We start from the raw sequence: 18515 nt of genomic DNA, 5'->3' as shown, positions 1-18515 counted from the left end.
TAGTTTAGTTTTCAAAGATTGTTAACAAATTAATAACTTTAAATATGAAATTTAAAGTTATTATTATAAAAATAACTAATTTTTAATTATATGACAATCCATGATTGAATTCTAAAAAACTTTTAACTATAGTATATTTTAATTAAATTCTAAAATATGAGAGTAGATAACTTGTTTTGGTGAAAAACTGTTAACTATAGTATATTTTAATTAAATTCTAAAATAATATTCTTTTAAATATTATGTTTGATATTTTGTTTTTAACAGAAAATAATGTCTTTATGTCATTTATTGTTTTGTTGATTTCTTGATTATAATTTTCGTTTATATTCCATCCATGCCATTATTTGATGTGTTGGGATGAATGTTATTATCACACTTGCGACTAAAATTAATTTCTCTGCCTAAACCCCCACTTTTTTTTTTCTATGGTTCATTCATATTATTATGATTTATGTATTCTTTTTGGCTGCCACGAAACTTTAGTAGATTCCTTACCATCAATTAATGTTTCATATGCATGCATAATGCAGGTAGTTCAAAGATAAAACAAGGTGTAATATATTGAGAGGGAAAGCCACAAGGAATAATATTGGGTATGGAACTTTTCTTTTTGTGTATTTACAGCGCACAATCGGGTCGACAATACGAAACAAACCAGCTAACATGCATACGTATAAAAAAATGTACATAAACAAAGGAAATGGGATCTCTCTCTCTCACTTCTCAATTATTTAACCATATAGTAGTATAATTCATTATATAATATATACCGCAATAATTTTTACACGGTGTCACACCTTGCATCATTTGATAGATGTTTACCTACTTTCTCCCCCTACAACCCCCACTCTTCAACATGAAGTACTAACGTACCCTTTTAATTTTCTAGCTTATCTTATCCTTTTACTTTCTCTTTTCCCTCTTAAATTATATGTGCTATGAACATATTCTACTGCGGCGGTATAATAATAACTTAAAAGAAAGCTATTAAAAATAAAGAGAGAAGGAAAGAAAGCATACTAATGGTGATGAATGCACTTGTAAATAATGAACTATTCGGGTCCCACTCTTTGGCATTATATCTTACCTTGATCCATTTGTCATCCATTCAATAATTGAGTTCTAATGATTTTTTGTTTCGCAATTCTTCGTATGCATATAATACACATATATGCGGTACACCAAACATATTTACATCAATAAATTATCCACAATCATATAAATATATTTTACATCACACTTTAACTCAAAATTTTAAGATTTAATAAATTTATAAATTTTCTTCTCACTTATATCATATTAACATTTTCATTCTTTTTATCCGATGTGAAATTTTATCTCACACTTATATTTCAACACCTAATTTTTTTTATTTTTTTTACTTTTAATACCTTATAATCTTATATCAATTAAACAAAGTAAATATTCGATTTCATACTTTTAAGAGTTATGTATCATTAATTAGGTTAATTCTCATTTATAAACTCATGAAATTGATAATATTTTATTATAATTAAAAGACAAATTATAGATTTTAATAAATGAAAATTGATATAATAGCTATTTATATATTTTAAATTAAAATATTTTTAAAAGTGGCTTAATTTTTCTAGTATATTTTTCTTATGGAATGATACGTGTTATATATTTTTAATCTATTTTTAAAATTAATTATGTATGTATTTTTACGATTTTAAATATTTTCATTTGAAATTCGTTAACTAACTATATATTTTCGTCCATAAAAGAACTATATATTTTCATAATTTAATATTTTTATTTCTATTTTTTCTTTCTAAATTTAGAAATATTAGTACATTTGTATACTTGGTCGTTACTTGGATAGAAGACTAACTGAACAAAATGGTCATTTCGATTCAAGTTCAAATTCTGAAAGCATACAATTTTCTTTTCAGGTAAAATGCCAAATAAAATAATATTGGCTCATAATTAAAGTCCACCACGTTGAAGCACGTTGTGGGGTCATTACAAGTTAATGGTGAAGTCTTAGATCCAAAAAAATACAAATTATAAAAATAAAGCTCACTTTATCACCTTCTCCTCTTTTACATCTAATATCTAATTGGACATTTATTCACATTGAAGAAGAAAAGGGAAGAATTGACTCAATAACTCTATATAGTTAGTGATAACCATTGGACGTACAGTCACCTCATATTGTACACACCGTTGCCCATGGTCCCTAATAAAAATTTTAATAATTGGTGAAACTTGTGGAGTTAGAAGATTTTTAGTTATCGAAAAATTCATTCTATTTATTGTGTTAGGTCGTAGCTAACTGAATTTGCCACCGGTTACTTCCCTTCATAAATGGTCTTTGTCTTCACAAAGTGACCTACATCTACGATCTATCTAACAAAAAGTAATTAATTCATCTCATCAGTATCAACTAACTAGATCAAAATTAGTAAAATACTAACGAATGCATGTCCTTTAAATATTATAGATAAAGAAACAAAAATAAAAATTATTTAATATTTACTTTCTTAAATGATTGAAAGTATTTACTAAAATATGAAATAGATTTTAATTAGTAATCTTTACAAAAGGAAAAAAATACCTGCTATTAACACAAAATTAGTATTAATTTCTTAATTAATTACAAACTTGAATTTAATCAAAATTAAAATATTTGTAAGAAAATTAATATTTTTTAAATATTTCCAAAAATAAATTTGTAAAAATTAAGTTAATCTATTTGTAAGAAATTCATTCATAAATAATTTGTTAAACCGAGGAAAGTATGAATAAGTTAATAATGTTACTATGGATTAATTTTAATTAGTTTAGAAAACTTAACAATCATAAGAGACTATTCTAGATATAAATTATAAGATATTAGGTTTAGACATATTTAATTCAATTTCATAGGCATTATAGGATGTGGTAAAAGCACCTAATGATAAGTACAAAAACAATTGAAAGTATCCCCTGAAGGCTAAGGTCATTATACCGTTGTTAAAGGAAACTTGCGATTGAGAGTTGTATGATTAATTAAAGGTCAATGATATCCATCTCAAGGGGCAATCAGGTAATTTCAAATTATCTTTTGCCACTGAAATCCAAAAGCCCCCAATAAGCAAAACTGCCCTACATATGGCCCAACTTATCATCTACACCGTCCCTATCTGCAGGCTGTTCCCACTACTACATATATTAATTTTTTTCAAAAATATATATCATATACGTATAGAAAAAATGATTAATATTAACAATATTAATATTATTATTATCTTTTCTATTTTTATCATTATTTTTTTTCCCCTTTAAAGGATCCATGTTATAATTTATCCCTTAGCTTTTCTTTTGCTTTTTCCAGCACTTACGTATGACACACATAAGAGAGAACCATGAAAAATGAAAAAATAAAAAATATACGAAGATTCCACACAACCCTAATGAAGAAAAATAAAATAATAAGAACAATAATAACCATACACACATACAGCAAGAAAAAGTTAAGTGAGGCTGAATTAAAGGCTAATATTTCCATTTTTCTATGATGAAATTGACAGATCCCTCCACAGCATCCCCTTCTCCATCCGCATAATAAAACCCCCTGAGAGACTATACAATTCCCTTTGTTTTCTGATATATTCCCTTTTTTTTTTCTTTCTCAAGCTGTAATATTGCTTACCTAGCTAGCTAGGTAGGGACATCTCTCTCTATCTCTCTATCTATGGAGCTAATTGGAGACACTACCACAGTCATGGAAACGTCGTCCGGTGAGGCTGTGGCGGCGCATGACGGTGGCGAGGTGATTATGATGGATGCAAATTCCGGTGAAGAAGAGAATAATAATAAGGGAGAAGAAGGAGAAGAAGAAGAAGAAGGTGACAATAAGATCAACAGTAACAACAACTCATTATGCGGTGGAAACAGATGGCCCCGCCAAGAAACTTTGGCTCTCTTGAAGATAAGGTCCGATATGGATGCTGTGTTTCGAGATTCAAGTCTTAAGGGTCCACTCTGGGAAGAAGTTGCAAGGTACACACACATATATACGCATAAATTCACTATTCATGTATGTTTATTTTCTGGTTTTTGTGTTGATGTGTCAGCTTCTCCTCCTCCTTTGTCTATGCTGCTTTTCTTTTCTCTTTGTCTTGCTAGCTTCTTCGACATCATGCATGAAGATTTATGATTTCCTTTTCAATTTCCAAACCAATCACTTTGTGAAAACCATTTGCTGTCAGTTGATTTTTTATTTTATTTTAATGAATCAATTAGGAGGGAGGGAGCGGGGGTACCTTATAATTTATTTATATTTTCAATCATACATATATAAGATATATAGTAATTAATTAATCATATTCCTCCTAGAGTCCCGTTTGTAATAAGATTACCAATATATCATTCAAATCATTCTGCTGAAATTCTTCTAACTGAATCTTGTGTTATGAAAGCATATCCTTCGCGAGTCCATATATAGTTGCAATGAATCATGTTGTGATGAGTTAAATATTTATTCGGCAGGATTTGCTCAATCAAATTTTGTTGAGTTTATCTTCTTAATTTCTTGGCTTCATCCCTTCAGTTGATTGGTTTGCGTACGTCTTATTCAGTACTCTTATAGGTATTAAACTACCATCGTGTTTTTATTAGTACGGCAAAACCGTCTAAATTCTTACCTTTCTTTACGTGAAAAGAAGTAGCTTTATTTTTCGTTTTATTTTCACTATTTCCAATTTTCAATGGATCTATACATATATATATGATGATGATGATGATAAAATTTGATCATTTTCTTTCTTTCTTCTCTCTCTATATTATATATGTGTATAGGAAACTATCAGAACTGGGTTACCACCGAAGCGCAAAGAAGTGCAAGGAGAAATTCGAGAATGTATACAAGTACCACAAAAGAACCAAAGAGAGCAGAAGTGGGAAACACGAGGGAAAAACCTACAAGTTTTTTGATCAATTACAAGCCCTCGAGAACCAATTCACAGTCTCTTACTCTCCAAAACCACAACCCACTTTGGCAACAACAACAAACATAATAACATTACCACCCCCAACAAGGCCTAGTGACACAACAGCAATCTCTTATGTCACCACCACTGTTCCATCCACAAACCCTACAATCATATCACCTTCACCACAACCACCAACCCATGCCACCACCACAACTACCATCACTTCTCCAACAGTAGCAACCAACCCTAAAAACCCTCCACAATCCAACAACAACAGCAACATCCCCAATTACTCTTTGCTCAACATGAACAACCTCTTCTCCACCACTTCAACCTCTTCGTCCACGGCCTCGGATGAGGACTTGGAAGAGAAGTACCGTAAGAAGAGAAAGTGGAAGGACTACTTCAGGAGGCTCACGAGGCAAGTCTTGGCCAAGCAAGAGGAAATGCAGAAGAGGTTCCTCGAAGCCATTGACAATAGGGAGAGAGAACAAGTGGCGCAACAAGAGGCTTGGAGGATCCAAGAAATGGCAAGGATCAATAGAGAACACGAACTTCTTGTCCAAGAAAGATCAACCGCAGCAGCAAAAAATGCAGCAGTTATTGCTTTTTTGCAACAGTTATCTGGTCAACACCAAAATTCCACCACAACAAAAGCTGGTGCCAATTTCCTTCAACAACCACTTCCACAACAAGTACAACCACCACCACAACAAGCTCCACAACCACTGATGATGTCAAATAATAACAACATTGAAATTCAGAAAATGAATAATGGTCACAGTGTTGTTGCTGCTGCTACTCCTACTACTGTCGTTGCTGCTACTGCTATTGCTACTACAGCTGTTACTACTACTCCTTCTTCATTGAGCTCTTTATCTTCTTCTAGGTGGCCAAAGACAGAAGTTCATGCTTTGATAAGATTGAGGACGAGTCTTGAAGCAAAGTACCAAGAAAATGGGCCAAAGGCTCCATTCTGGGAGGATATATCAGCAGGAATGCTGAGACTAGGGTACAACAGAAGTGCCAAGAGGTGCAAAGAGAAATGGGAGAACATCAACAAGTACTTCAAGAAGGTCAAAGAGAGCAACAAGCAAAGGCGCGAGGATAGTAAGACATGTCCTTATTTTCATGAACTTGAAGCTCTATACAAAGAAAAGAGCAAGACTACTCAGAACCCCTTTGGCGCTTCGTTCCACAACATGAAGCCACATGAGATGATGGAGCCATTGATGGTGCAACCGGAGCAGCAATGGAGACCTCCCACTCAATATGAACAAGGTGCAGCCAAGGAGAACAATAATAGTGAAAGAAAAGAAAGAGAGGAGGAGGAAGAAGAAGAAGATGATGATGAAAATGAAGAGGGAGATCTAGAGAGTGTGGAAGATGAAGGAGGTAACCGTTATGAGATTGCGACAAATAAACTTTCTTCAGTGGACACCGTTGAATGAGACAAGATAAGGAAGTTTCTGATTGGAAGGAGAGTCTTAATTTTAATTTTAATTTTAATATTATTTCTTCTTCTTCTGGGGGATGGATTTTAATTATTTTTATTTTTAATTTGATTTTAATTTTTCCAAATTGGGGTTAGGAGATGTCACTGAAATTAAGGTTCTGGTAGCAGATACTCATCACTAAAGGGCATGATATGCCACAAACACCTGCACTATATATAAAATTCAATTCTTTAATAATGACCCATCTAAAAGCATGGTGGTGCAGAAGCAGAAGCACAAGGTACCTATCTGACACACTTTCTGATCATGGGCCAGCTTAAAAGCAGATCATTGGAGTTGTGGGTCACATTCCGGTCGCCATGAACTGGGATCAGAGATCGTTAACACTAAGAAAGAACAGTTCACATGGGCCAGCAAAGCATAAGCTAGCTATAGTGGGTGTACATGTTTTAGCGCTCATAAATTTATGTGTAAAGTGTAAATTGAAGATGACATGAGGTCCCATAGCAGTTTAATAAAAATAAAGTCATATGCAAACTCTAGTAATTTTCCTTTACTTTCATTATATATCACGGAATCACTGTGTGGTGCTGCTTTCAATTTTTCTTCTTCTTCCAAGTTTTAATCAGTTGTGTGAGATAGTTTAATAGTAGTATATACTCCAGCTAGCTAGTAGGAGAAATTTGCTATTTTTTCACCGTTGACTTTACAACTCATGTAATGCTGTAACCTCAGAGAAAAATGTTGAGTTTGTTGAGAGGGGAAAGTGGTTTAGTGACAAAAGATAGGGCACATTAAATGTGGGATTAGCTTGGTCAGGTGTCTATTGTTGTCAATTAATGTTCTACAACTTACATTGTTGTATTGTCAATTAAAGACTTATTCATTCAGTTTAATTATTACTTTTAAAAAAAATCTTAATTTTTTTTATCGCATATTATTGGTGTGAAATATTTTTAAGATTGGCATATGGGATTTTTTAAATTAAAAGAATCAACTTCAACGTCACTTAAAATCAACAACTTGTTGATAAAAAACATCTTAATTTAAAACTTTAAAATAATATTAATTATTAATTTTCAATTATATACTATCATCTTCAAGAAGAAATAATATATAATTATTATTTTTAATTTACAAAAAAAATTTGCAAGGAAATTATATAAAATAAATTGATATTATATTAATAAATTTTAAAACAACGTATTTATTATATTTTTTAATCTATATGCAAAAATATTTAATGAAAGGTAAAAATAAATGGAGAGTCAAATTGAATTTTTTAAATATTATCAATGTTTTTTTACCATATTTATTTTAATATTTGTTGCTTTTTTTTTATCGATATCTTAAATATTGTTTTTAATAATTTAACAAAATCCACTACATTCATATAATAATTCTATCATCAAAAGGTTTTTTTTTCTCTATTATATGCTCGTACAGATATAGTGTAGAAACATTAAATACATCATATTAACGTTTTAATTAAATTACTTAGAAAATAAGTATCGAATTATTTTCATAAAATAATTTTTTTAATAAAATTTTAATTTTGACCTGTTACAGTATTCACGATAATACAGTAAAAACCAACCCTTTAAAAAATTAGTATGTGCGAGCTAGGGTTTGTAACTTTGTATATATAAAGGAATAATATTAATTCCTGTATAAAATTAAAAACTAATACCGCTTTTATTTATTATATTATAAAAGTAGTGTCAGCACTCAGCACCCTCTCCATTCTCCTCTTCCCATCTTTCTAGCTACTTGCTACAACATGACAACTTTGCAAGAGCCATCATGTTCAGGTACCACAGGGAGGAATCTTATGACTCATGTGCTCTCAAAATTAATTAAGCTATTCAATTATAATATTGGGATTCTCCAGATCGATCAACAAGTTCATTATTGCGCCCGTGCGGGGGTTGAAAATGCTACTATTCACCGTAAAACATAAGGAACAAACAACGATTAAGTAAATAATATTTATGATTTCTATTATCCCTTGATTAACAAGATATATCTCAGGAGCACATAGAAAAGGATTTGCGTATTTTTTCAGAAAACATATATATATATATATATATATATATATATATATATATATATATATATATATATATACATTTTGTTACCAATAAAATAAACTATCTGAGTCAATATTATATATAACTCTACACGTGACTATATTCGAGTTGAAGTTGAAACTTTTACAAGTAAAGTTGCTTATAATTGTGGGTGATAAACAATTTCAATGTCCCCACGAGTGATCAACAAAGAACAAGTAGATGGTGAAGGCACACCTAAAAGTTTAGAAACAGCTAATTAGCAAGTTTGGGGTGATTTTTAATACTTACTTTTTACTTATATACAGATAAAAATAACTAATTTTACATTAGTTAAAAAGTTAAATTGAGATTATTTAATTTTTCTAATCTCAAATAAAAAAATTAAGTTATTTCTAAAATGATCTCACTGAAATTTACTATTATAAATAAAAAAGAGTCACTAAAAATAAAATTAGAATCAAATGAATGATATTTTAAGTATGATATAACATTAAATAAGAAAAAATTAATTAGGTTTACTTATATTAAAATCTAATATATAATATTATTTTTTTGCTGAATTATGAGTTCAGGGGGAATACTATAAGTTTTAAAAATTTTAAAACCAATGACCATTTTTTAGTTTTTTAAATTTAATTTGTTTTTTTTTAATTTCAAAATAACAATTTACATTGTTATTTTTAATTTTGTAATGTTATTCCATCACAAATCACCATTTTTTTAAGAGTTAACAAGCTATTATTATACTATAAATGTATAACCCTTTTTCTCTAAAAAATAAACTCATTTTTAAAAAATTTCTATCTTATTTAAGTTAGTTTAAGACTGAGATTGCGAGGTGGTGACAATATCAACAATGATAACAATTATGACAACGATGCAGGTGATAACAATGTTAATGTTGATAGTAATGGTTGATAGTGATAATGCTAGTATGGTGACGGTGGTTATAATGCATTTATGGTGATGATATCAATAATGATTGTGGTAGTATTAAACTATTGATAATGATGTCAATGATAATTGTAATAAAAAGGATAGTTGTCAATTGTAAAAATCGGGTATGTTTTTTTTAAAAAAAACTTAAAAACTAAATTAATAAATTGTTTTTTTGTTTGTTTTGAAAATAAATATAAAAAGTGTTTTGAAATTATGTTAAAAACTATTTCAATTCTTTTTTTTTTTTTTATCAAAACATGTTTTGGAAATCACATTTAAAAAAAAACTCACAACTACCTCAAATGACCTTAAATCTCATAACAATGTTAGTTTGAATAAACTTTGGTGATCCTGTAAAAAATTAAAAGGAAAACATAGTTTATCGGTATATTTACAAACCTTATGTTTTTGAAGTAGACTCATATGATATGTTTGTTTCTCTATGTTGTCTAGTATTTGGTGATTTTCTCTTTATACATGAAAGGAATTGAAAAGCAATGAAATAGTTTGATCAATTTATAACTTCCCAAGTGAGGTTAACAAAGTGCTTTTCACCGTACTTGGGAGTACTTCTAAAAGTTTTACCATAACTAAATAGTCTACTTTCAATCCAGTAAAAAAAAAAAAGTCTACTTTCCGACTATTGTTCATTAAGATTTATAGAGGGGCTTAGTTTGATCAATTTATTGTGTCTTAGTTAATACTTACGTTTTTTTTTACAGCAAGTTAACACTATATAATATTATGATTTCGAAAAGTATACATACTCACCATCAAACTCTAGACTAGTTATATGAATAAACTTATCTGAAAGAAAAACAATTGTAGTATTTAAAAACAAGAATAAGTATAATATACTTGAAATTGACCCGGCAAAAGAATTACGCGGGTTAATAGGCCGGCCCCGACGAAGTAAAAGGAGCAAAGGCCGGAGCCGGCAAAAGAATTACGGGTTGATGGCTCGTTGGATTATTCATTAAAAAGTTATTTAAACTAAATATATGTGGTTCCATTTTTATTTAAAATAAAATTTAAATTAAAATAAATTAATATTTGGTGATTTGATTCTATTTGATTTTTGTAATTTTTAATAAAATATTATTTCATTAAAATTTATATATATATTTTTCATCTTTTGAATTAAATTACATTTAAAAAATTGTTAATAAGAATCTATGAAACTTATTAATACGTTAAAATTTCTATAATAAGAATATGTTAAATTTTCATTTATTTTAAACTAAACATATCTTAAAAAAGTCATCTAAAAAAGAAAATGATATATATTATATAAGTTTCATATACATAACACTACAAAATATTATAAAACTCAAGTGATATGTATGTAAAACACATGACATTAAATTAATATAAGTGTTATGATTTGGTTCAATTTTAAAAATACTAATCGCAAATTAAACCAAACTGATAGATTTGAGAAAAAAGATCATTCAAACATATTAAAAAAAGAATCAATTTTTTGTTCAGTTTGTAGTTTGTGACTATTTTTATGTCATCGATATAGATTCCTAAACATGTAACAAGATTCATGAACCACACAGCAATAAAAAATATGATATTATTTTAGTACTTTTGATTTTACTAGTCCAAAGAAATTTTGCATCCTCTATTATCTATGTCTGCCACCTAGATAGGGTTGTGTAAGTGGTTTAGATTGAGTTGAGTTTTATCCATTTTTAACCTAATCCAATTAAATTTAATTGGATTGTATTTTTTTTTATTTTTTTTCAACTCAATCCAATCAAACACAACTTTAAATGGATTGAATTAGGTTGGTCATTGGGTTGGACTACTAAAAAATTCTCACATAGTCTTAAAAAAAATTCTCAAACTCAAAAATAGTAAGAGATATTTTTAAAAACCAATTTTACAATAACTTTTTGAATCAAAAATAGTAAGAGATATTTTTAAAAACCAATTTTACAATAACTTTTTGAATAGAAAAAGAAACTATAAACCTTCTCATCAATTTAAGTAACTCATTCATAATAATAAAATATAAAACTCATAACCGATTTAACAACTCTCATGATATTCATAAAACATAACATTATTCTACAATTCAAAATAATTAAAGCATAAAAACAAAAAACTCTTAAACTATATAATAACAAAAAGATGAACAAAATCTGTATGAGTACTTACTTTAGGTTTTGTATATTAATATTTACTATTTAGTATATAATTAGTATTTTACTATAATTTGTTTACTGTATGCTGGTTGAATTGAGTTTTTGCCGAATCTAAAAACTCTAAATCTGTTATCGAATTTAATTTTAATTAGATTCATTAAAATAAAATCAATTAAATTCAATAACTCGATTCAACTTAAAAAAATTTAATTGAATTAAATTAGATCGGACGGATTGGCATATTAAGTACATTCACTTACATCCCTGCCACCTATATGCACACTTTTAACACTGGCTTGTTTTTAGTACAGGTATCCAAATATAGAATACAATTTATGTATAACTTGATTTTAGAGGTTTTACCTAATAATATTTCTGCTCATTTTATTCGGTTTAGTTCTTTATTCAAAAGGGGAAAAACCGTGTCCTGTTCATCATCTGTTTTGTTATGTTGTGGTTTGGTCCATTTGAATAATGTGTTAAAATGTTGTGTTTCAGGGTGTCTGTTGGTGTTTTGAACCTGATTAAAGTTAAATCGTGATCATAGTTCAAGACTATCTATTTAAGTAATTTTTTTTTTCAAAATTATTAACTTGAAATTGTAATGGATGATTTTTTTTTTTTAAGTGAAGTCGATCATGAATAAAAAGAATAACTTCTAAAGTTGTTATTCGAGCCCTAAGTTTTTATACTATTTTTTTCTTTACTTTGTTTGTTAAATCTTATATCATGAATATAACTCAATATTATTTAAAAATAATAATCACAAGTTTATGTCAAGCCCAAAATTGAATTAAATTAAAGAACATGTTAAATCATGTTTAATGTTCACGACTTTGGTAAAAGAAATTCGAAAATAGCTGCTATAATGTCGTTGTTACTTAATATTTATGATTTGTCATGTTTTTATCATTTTAAAAAAATCAAGTTACGTCAAAATTGATGATATTAAAATAAAGCCAACGCACCAATTGATTTAATATTAAAACCCATATATATCTTATCATTATAAAAAAATATATTAAAACATGTGTCGTTTTCAGATAATCAAGACATACTTTATTAAACATAATCCTTGCTTACTTATAGATCCCAAAGTCGTGATTAGTATTAGTGCCCCTAAAGTGTGTTCACATTCTGTTTTATTAAGCTTTGAAATTCTCCCATTACTTGACAAAACGACGATTTTGTGACCTTGAAAAAGATTACTTAGTGACTAATGATGATATATATAGCTAATGTTAATGAAAGGGACACGCGTCTTTTCTCTAGTTTTGTCAAGTGATTACCAGATTCTGCCAAAAGATATAAACCTAGACACATACCTCAATTTGGTGTCTTGAGAAGCTGATCATATCACTGTTGGACCACAATATATCCGTATAAATTATACCTTAGTGGAACTGCAAAGGCATCTGATTTTGGGCTTGATGCTTCTACCTTCAATCTTGTCCAATTTGAAAAAATTATATCCATTTATGTCAGAATCAAAGTCGTGCGCGTGTTTATCAATATTTTTCTAGTTAGTTGTTTATAAACTACTATAGTCTATACTAAGGTATCGAAATTGCATCATCTTAGAAAAATTGATAGTCTAAATGTATGATAACAACAACTTAAAGCAAATCTATTTGTTTTAAAATCTCTTAATGATATGCATCCTTTTCAAACGACTCTCGCATGCGTCCTAAGTGGCAACATATAAATTGTTAATTTGACTTTCTATCTTAAGTAATTGAACCCATAATTTATGGAGCCAATCCAATTTGACAAAGTGCTGGCTAAATGTATGTATAGGTCTTACACGAAACCTATGGATTTTACCTCTTAGGTCTTCTTTTTCTCTTTGAAGAAATTGTCCACATTTAACTTGAGATTAATCCACTGAAATTAATCCAAAATCTTTAGGATTGAGATCGTTACCCTATTTAATTAGTGGCTATTGAATTATTTAAAAGAAGTTTGTTCCAAGCATTGTTCCTCTAAGGTTCTCTGGAGATAGATCCAATTTTATTTATACTCGTATATAGTTGCTACTGTATATATGGTACAGATTCCAGATAACATAACACCTATATTTTAGTTGAATTTTAAAGCAGGGGCTTCAAACAAAATCAAAGCGATATGACTTGCATTGTTTAAATGCAATTTGTTTTTAAATGTTTCTCCCACTTGAAGCATTAATGTGAATTAATTTATGTTTTGACTAGCTGATTCTTGTGGTCCTTAGTCATCCGAAGACCATATAGGTACCTTTGAGGGAGTCGTGCTACCTTGTTCATTGTAATGAAACCGTGGCTACAACTTGGAGATTAATCCGGCAACATTTGTTTACAAATTGATTAGACTGCGTTTGAATAAAGAATTTTAATTGAGAAAAGTAATTTATTAGAAAATTTGAATTTCTGTAATTTAGACTTCATTGTTGGGATGTTTTTTTGTGAAGAATTTAAAATTTTAGAATTTTAAAACATAATTTTAAACAACTAAAATTTGGAATTTCAATTTCCTTCTAAAAGATGAGAAATTGAAATTCTTTTCTTACTGTCTTCTTCAAAAAACACCATTTGACCTCATGGAACATCGATCGGGTGTGAGCGTAGAAGAACATGTATAATTAGCACACCAATCATATCTTTTCTTTTTTTTTCATTCATTTTTTTCATCCTCATAATTTTAATTTTTTTTATCCAAACATAAAATTTTAAAAATAAAAGAATTTCAATTAAAATATTTGAAATTCTTTAAATTTAAAATTTCTCAGAATTTTAAATTATTACATCCAAACACACACTCTTAGGGTGTGTTTGGTTTACATTTTCATTTTCTGTTTTCATTTTCTAAAAACTGTTTTCATTTTTAAAAGATTTGAATTCTAAAAACATGTTTGATTTGACTTCTTGTTTTCTGTTTTCATGAAATAAAAATACTGAAAATTTATGATATATTGACTTCTTGTCTTTTTGTATTTTTAGATTTGCTTAAAATTACATTCATTGTCACCGCAATTTCATTTTAATCGAAATGAGGTTTCTGTTTTCAACTGAAAACACTGAAAACGAAAATTTATTGTTTTCATTTTCTGCTTGTTTCCTGTTTTCATTTTCACTGAAAATGTTTTCAGAAATCCAACCAAACACATTTTCATCACCGTTTTCTATTTTCAGTGAAAATGAAAACAAAAAACAACCAAACCAAACACCCCCTTAGATCTTTTTCAAACAGTAGTGTTTAGAAATCAACCATATACTCGTTCATTATCAAAGATGTTTTGTGTGTTGATCACATGCACCTTCGCTGTAAGTAGTTGTGTTATATGTTGGTTACATACTCTTCCCCCCCCCCCCCCACACCTCAAGTATTGGATGATGCATTAAATATTAATATATCTTGACAAAAATTTGAACATTTGTTCATTATGTCTTGGGAGACTACTTAGGCCTGACTTCCTTAATAATGACTATATAGTGAAATTATGAAAATTATGTAGGTTTGTTTTGTGAGTATGTCACGAGAATATAAGCACGCATTTGTCTTTTAAACAAATAAAAAATTGTCACATATGTTGATATATGTGAGATTTTTAATATTATCAATTTGTTTAATATTTTAAAATCTGGACTGACCTGACTAGTAGAACTTGTTCAAATGTGAATCGGAAGTTACCTATTGGATCAATCATGTATTGAATCTAGTGTAACTCGATACAATATGATCAGATTTGCGATTAAATTAGTGATCCATGAACCTGAATTGGGTCTTGCCCAATCGAAGAAACATGCTAGTTCATGTGGATCAATTAAAGTTGGGTATAATTTTTTTAATTAAAGATCAGGTCATGCTAGTCAATTAGTGATCCATTAGATTGATCATTGACCCAGTAATCCAATGTTTTTATTGGGTCAATCACCAGTTCAATTTTTAAAATTATGAGTTTGTCACCTCTTTAAGAGTTGAAGTCCATGATGACTTTTATTCTATTCACACTGATCTAACAATAATCATATATTTTTCCTTTGACGACTTACTTCTCTTATCATTTTTAGTATTACATCTCAATCTAGTCTATGGGTAACCCTTTTCATAACCTAACTCTCAGAGAAAATACTATTAATTGATGTTAGGTCGTTGATAATCGCAAAATCTGAGTTAATTTGATAGTCAATTTTGATTAATAAGAATAATAATTTCTTCACTTTATTATTGATTTTAATGAAATAACAAAGAAATTAACTTCTTTCTCATTTTTTATTAGCTGGAGTCAAAAGAAAAAGATTTCAAGCACTTTAGAGGAAATTGATGAAAAATTTGGAAGAAAAAACATTGAAGAAGAATTGGACAACATGCTCAACGTGCAATCCAAGCTTAGCGCACACTCTCGCTTAACGGACAAGTTCAGGCTTAGCGTGTAATTTCGCTCAGTGCGCAACTTAGGCTTAGTGCGAGAAGGCCCACGAGGAAACCCAGATGCACACTTAGCGCGAAAGCCCGCGCTAAGCACAAGGTCAGTGTGGAAAGTAAGCTACCTTAGGCCTATAAAGGAGTATGAAGTAGAAGGAAAATAGACAGCGAGTCTTAGAGCTATCCAAAGCTCGAGCCTATTCCTTAGGGGAAACCCTCTCTCTTTTAGTCATTTCCCATTTTCTTGCTATTAGTCATCCGACATTATTGCATTTTAACTTCATCGTTTCACATTTAAACTATTATTTATTTTTCTTGTTATCTTTCTTCTTTTCTTTTACCCCTAATTTTCACACTCACAATTATTTATCTTTTTTTTTCTCTTTTACTACTTTTCATTGCTTAATAATTGGACTTGCATCACTTAAGTACAACCAAAGTCTATGTGAATTTGAAACTTGGACTTTCATTTTAATCTTTATTACTTGTGATAAAATTGATACACTTAGCAATAAATTAACTGCCACTAAAAGTTATTACTTTCTAAATTTAGGGTAAGAAAAGAAATCAAGACTAAAATTAATATTAAAAAATTTTCATTGATTGGTTGAGCTCCCAAAAGGAATATATTTTTATAGCCCTAATATTGATGCTAAACAATTGATAATAATTGACCATGAAGATCCCTAGATGCTAGATCCATCCTAACAAGAACATAACAAGCACCTACAAAAAAATATCCAAATAATTCAAACCAATAAATAGATAATTAATTGTTAAATTGTGTTTGTGCGTGTGTGTCCTTCCCAACAATAGATTAATAAGTGCATGTTTGAAAAGCCGGTGAGTACCCTCTAAAATTATGTTTGATACAAAAGTAATAAATATTACTTTCAACAACATATGTTTGACATTGAGAAACGATTTTAAAAACATGTAAATTAATACCCACACAAAAATTCAAATAGCTAAAACAAGCGTGTATGTATATGCACACGCGCATGTGTGCATATCTACTAGGGTTAACTTTCCTAGTAATAATATTGATTTTGGGCAACACTTATGGTTTTAGAGTGCCCCAAGATTGTTTGGGCCTAAGAGAGTCATTGTACAAATAAGACTTATGCTCGGATAGTAATAAAATATGTGTAAATATATATAAGAAAATATGTGTAATTATTATTAATTTAAAAAGATGTTATAATTTTTTTGTTAAATTAAATATAAATATATATTTATATTCTTATATGTATATTCTCAATCTAGAAAGATAAAAGCTCACCCAATGGCAATATATAAATGGGCTGTCGAGAAACTGAGTATCTATTTGATAGGTAAGAAATTAGATGAAAGGAGTAAATGAAAATTGTTAGGCTTATTTGGTGGAAAAGATTTTGTGGGGAATTAATTTTAAAATTGTTCAGATCTATATTATTTTTTACTTATTTTACTCATTTCTTCTCTGTTTTTCTTTAATCAAAAGACATTTCTTTTCTATCCTATTTCTTAACTATTTTTACTTATACTTTTAGTTTGTCTACCTTATTTCTCTTTAAAAAAACAGAGATGAAAGGAAAAAAATCATCACATGATTTCATTGGATTCTAGACCAAGAAAGTGGAATATTCACTTTTATTTGAAAAGTTTCCTACTAATGTCTTGGAATAAAGCTATAATAAGGACAGGATTACGCATTAAATAATGTAGTCACGTAACCAGTTTTTTTTTAAAAAAGTAATGTTATTTTCGTGTATTAACATTTTTTTACCAACCTTGTATTAACACTTTAGTGCTTGCAGTAAAAAAAAACATTTTAGTGCTTTATAAACAAAAATTAAATACAGGTAAAAACAAAAAATGAATAATTTTTTTTAATTTAAAAATATATACACAAATAAATAATGTAGTAGAATTTAAAAGTTGATAATACAAGGATTAAAAACTTCATTTTACCTAATAAAAGCGAAAAATAAATAATATAGTATTCAAAACTATCCATCGGTGAATTTAGAAGTCAGAGATAAAAGAAAAATATGAGATTTTATTATATATTACAAAATTTTAGAGGTGAGGTTTGAACTTTCAATCCTACACTCAACACCAAGGAAAGAATAACTAATGTTTAGCTAGTTTCTAATTATTTTTTATTATCTTAAAAATTTATTTAACCCTAACACAAAATTGCTTCCTTAACACACGAAAGACGAAAAGTACACATATTTATTATTACCAAATAAATAATACAACAACATTATTATAGTTTAAATATTTTTTTATACCTGAAATATAATCATAATTTGCTTTTAGTTCCTAAATTTTTTCTTCTTGACTTTTGGTTCCTGTAAAATTCTATTTTTTAGTTCTTTCCATTATTATTTTGTTTTAGTCCCTTTAATATATCTATTATTTTGTTTTAGTTCTTATAATATATACAACATTTGTTTTTAGCCTCTAGCTGTTAAATATTATTGAAAAGAGACTAATTAATTTAAAATAAAGTAAATAGGTCACGCAATTCATAACCTGTTTTCCAATTTCATCAAAGTTCAA

General features: G+C 28.7%; 1 protein-coding gene across 1 annotated transcript; it reads left to right on the top strand.

Annotated features, from left to right (window-relative positions):
- Positions 1-3489: 3489 nt before the first annotated feature.
- LOC100799041 (trihelix transcription factor GT-2) lies at positions 3490-6937 on the top strand. The gene is made up of 2 exons (XM_006606101.4): positions 3490-4011; positions 4810-6937. The coding sequence occupies exons 1-2, from the start codon at positions 3704-3706 to the stop codon at positions 6392-6394; spliced, it is 1893 nt and encodes a 630-aa protein (XP_006606164.1). The 5' UTR covers positions 3490-3703; the 3' UTR covers positions 6395-6937.
- The last annotated feature ends 11578 nt before the right edge of the window (positions 6938-18515 follow it).

This window comes from Glycine max, chromosome 20 (genome assembly GCF_000004515.6).
Source record: "Glycine max cultivar Williams 82 chromosome 20, Glycine_max_v4.0, whole genome shotgun sequence".
Taxonomy (NCBI): domain Eukaryota; kingdom Viridiplantae; phylum Streptophyta; class Magnoliopsida; order Fabales; family Fabaceae; genus Glycine; species Glycine max.
Note: the sequence above shows the minus strand (reverse complement) of the source record. Positions and strands in the feature narration are given on the sequence as shown.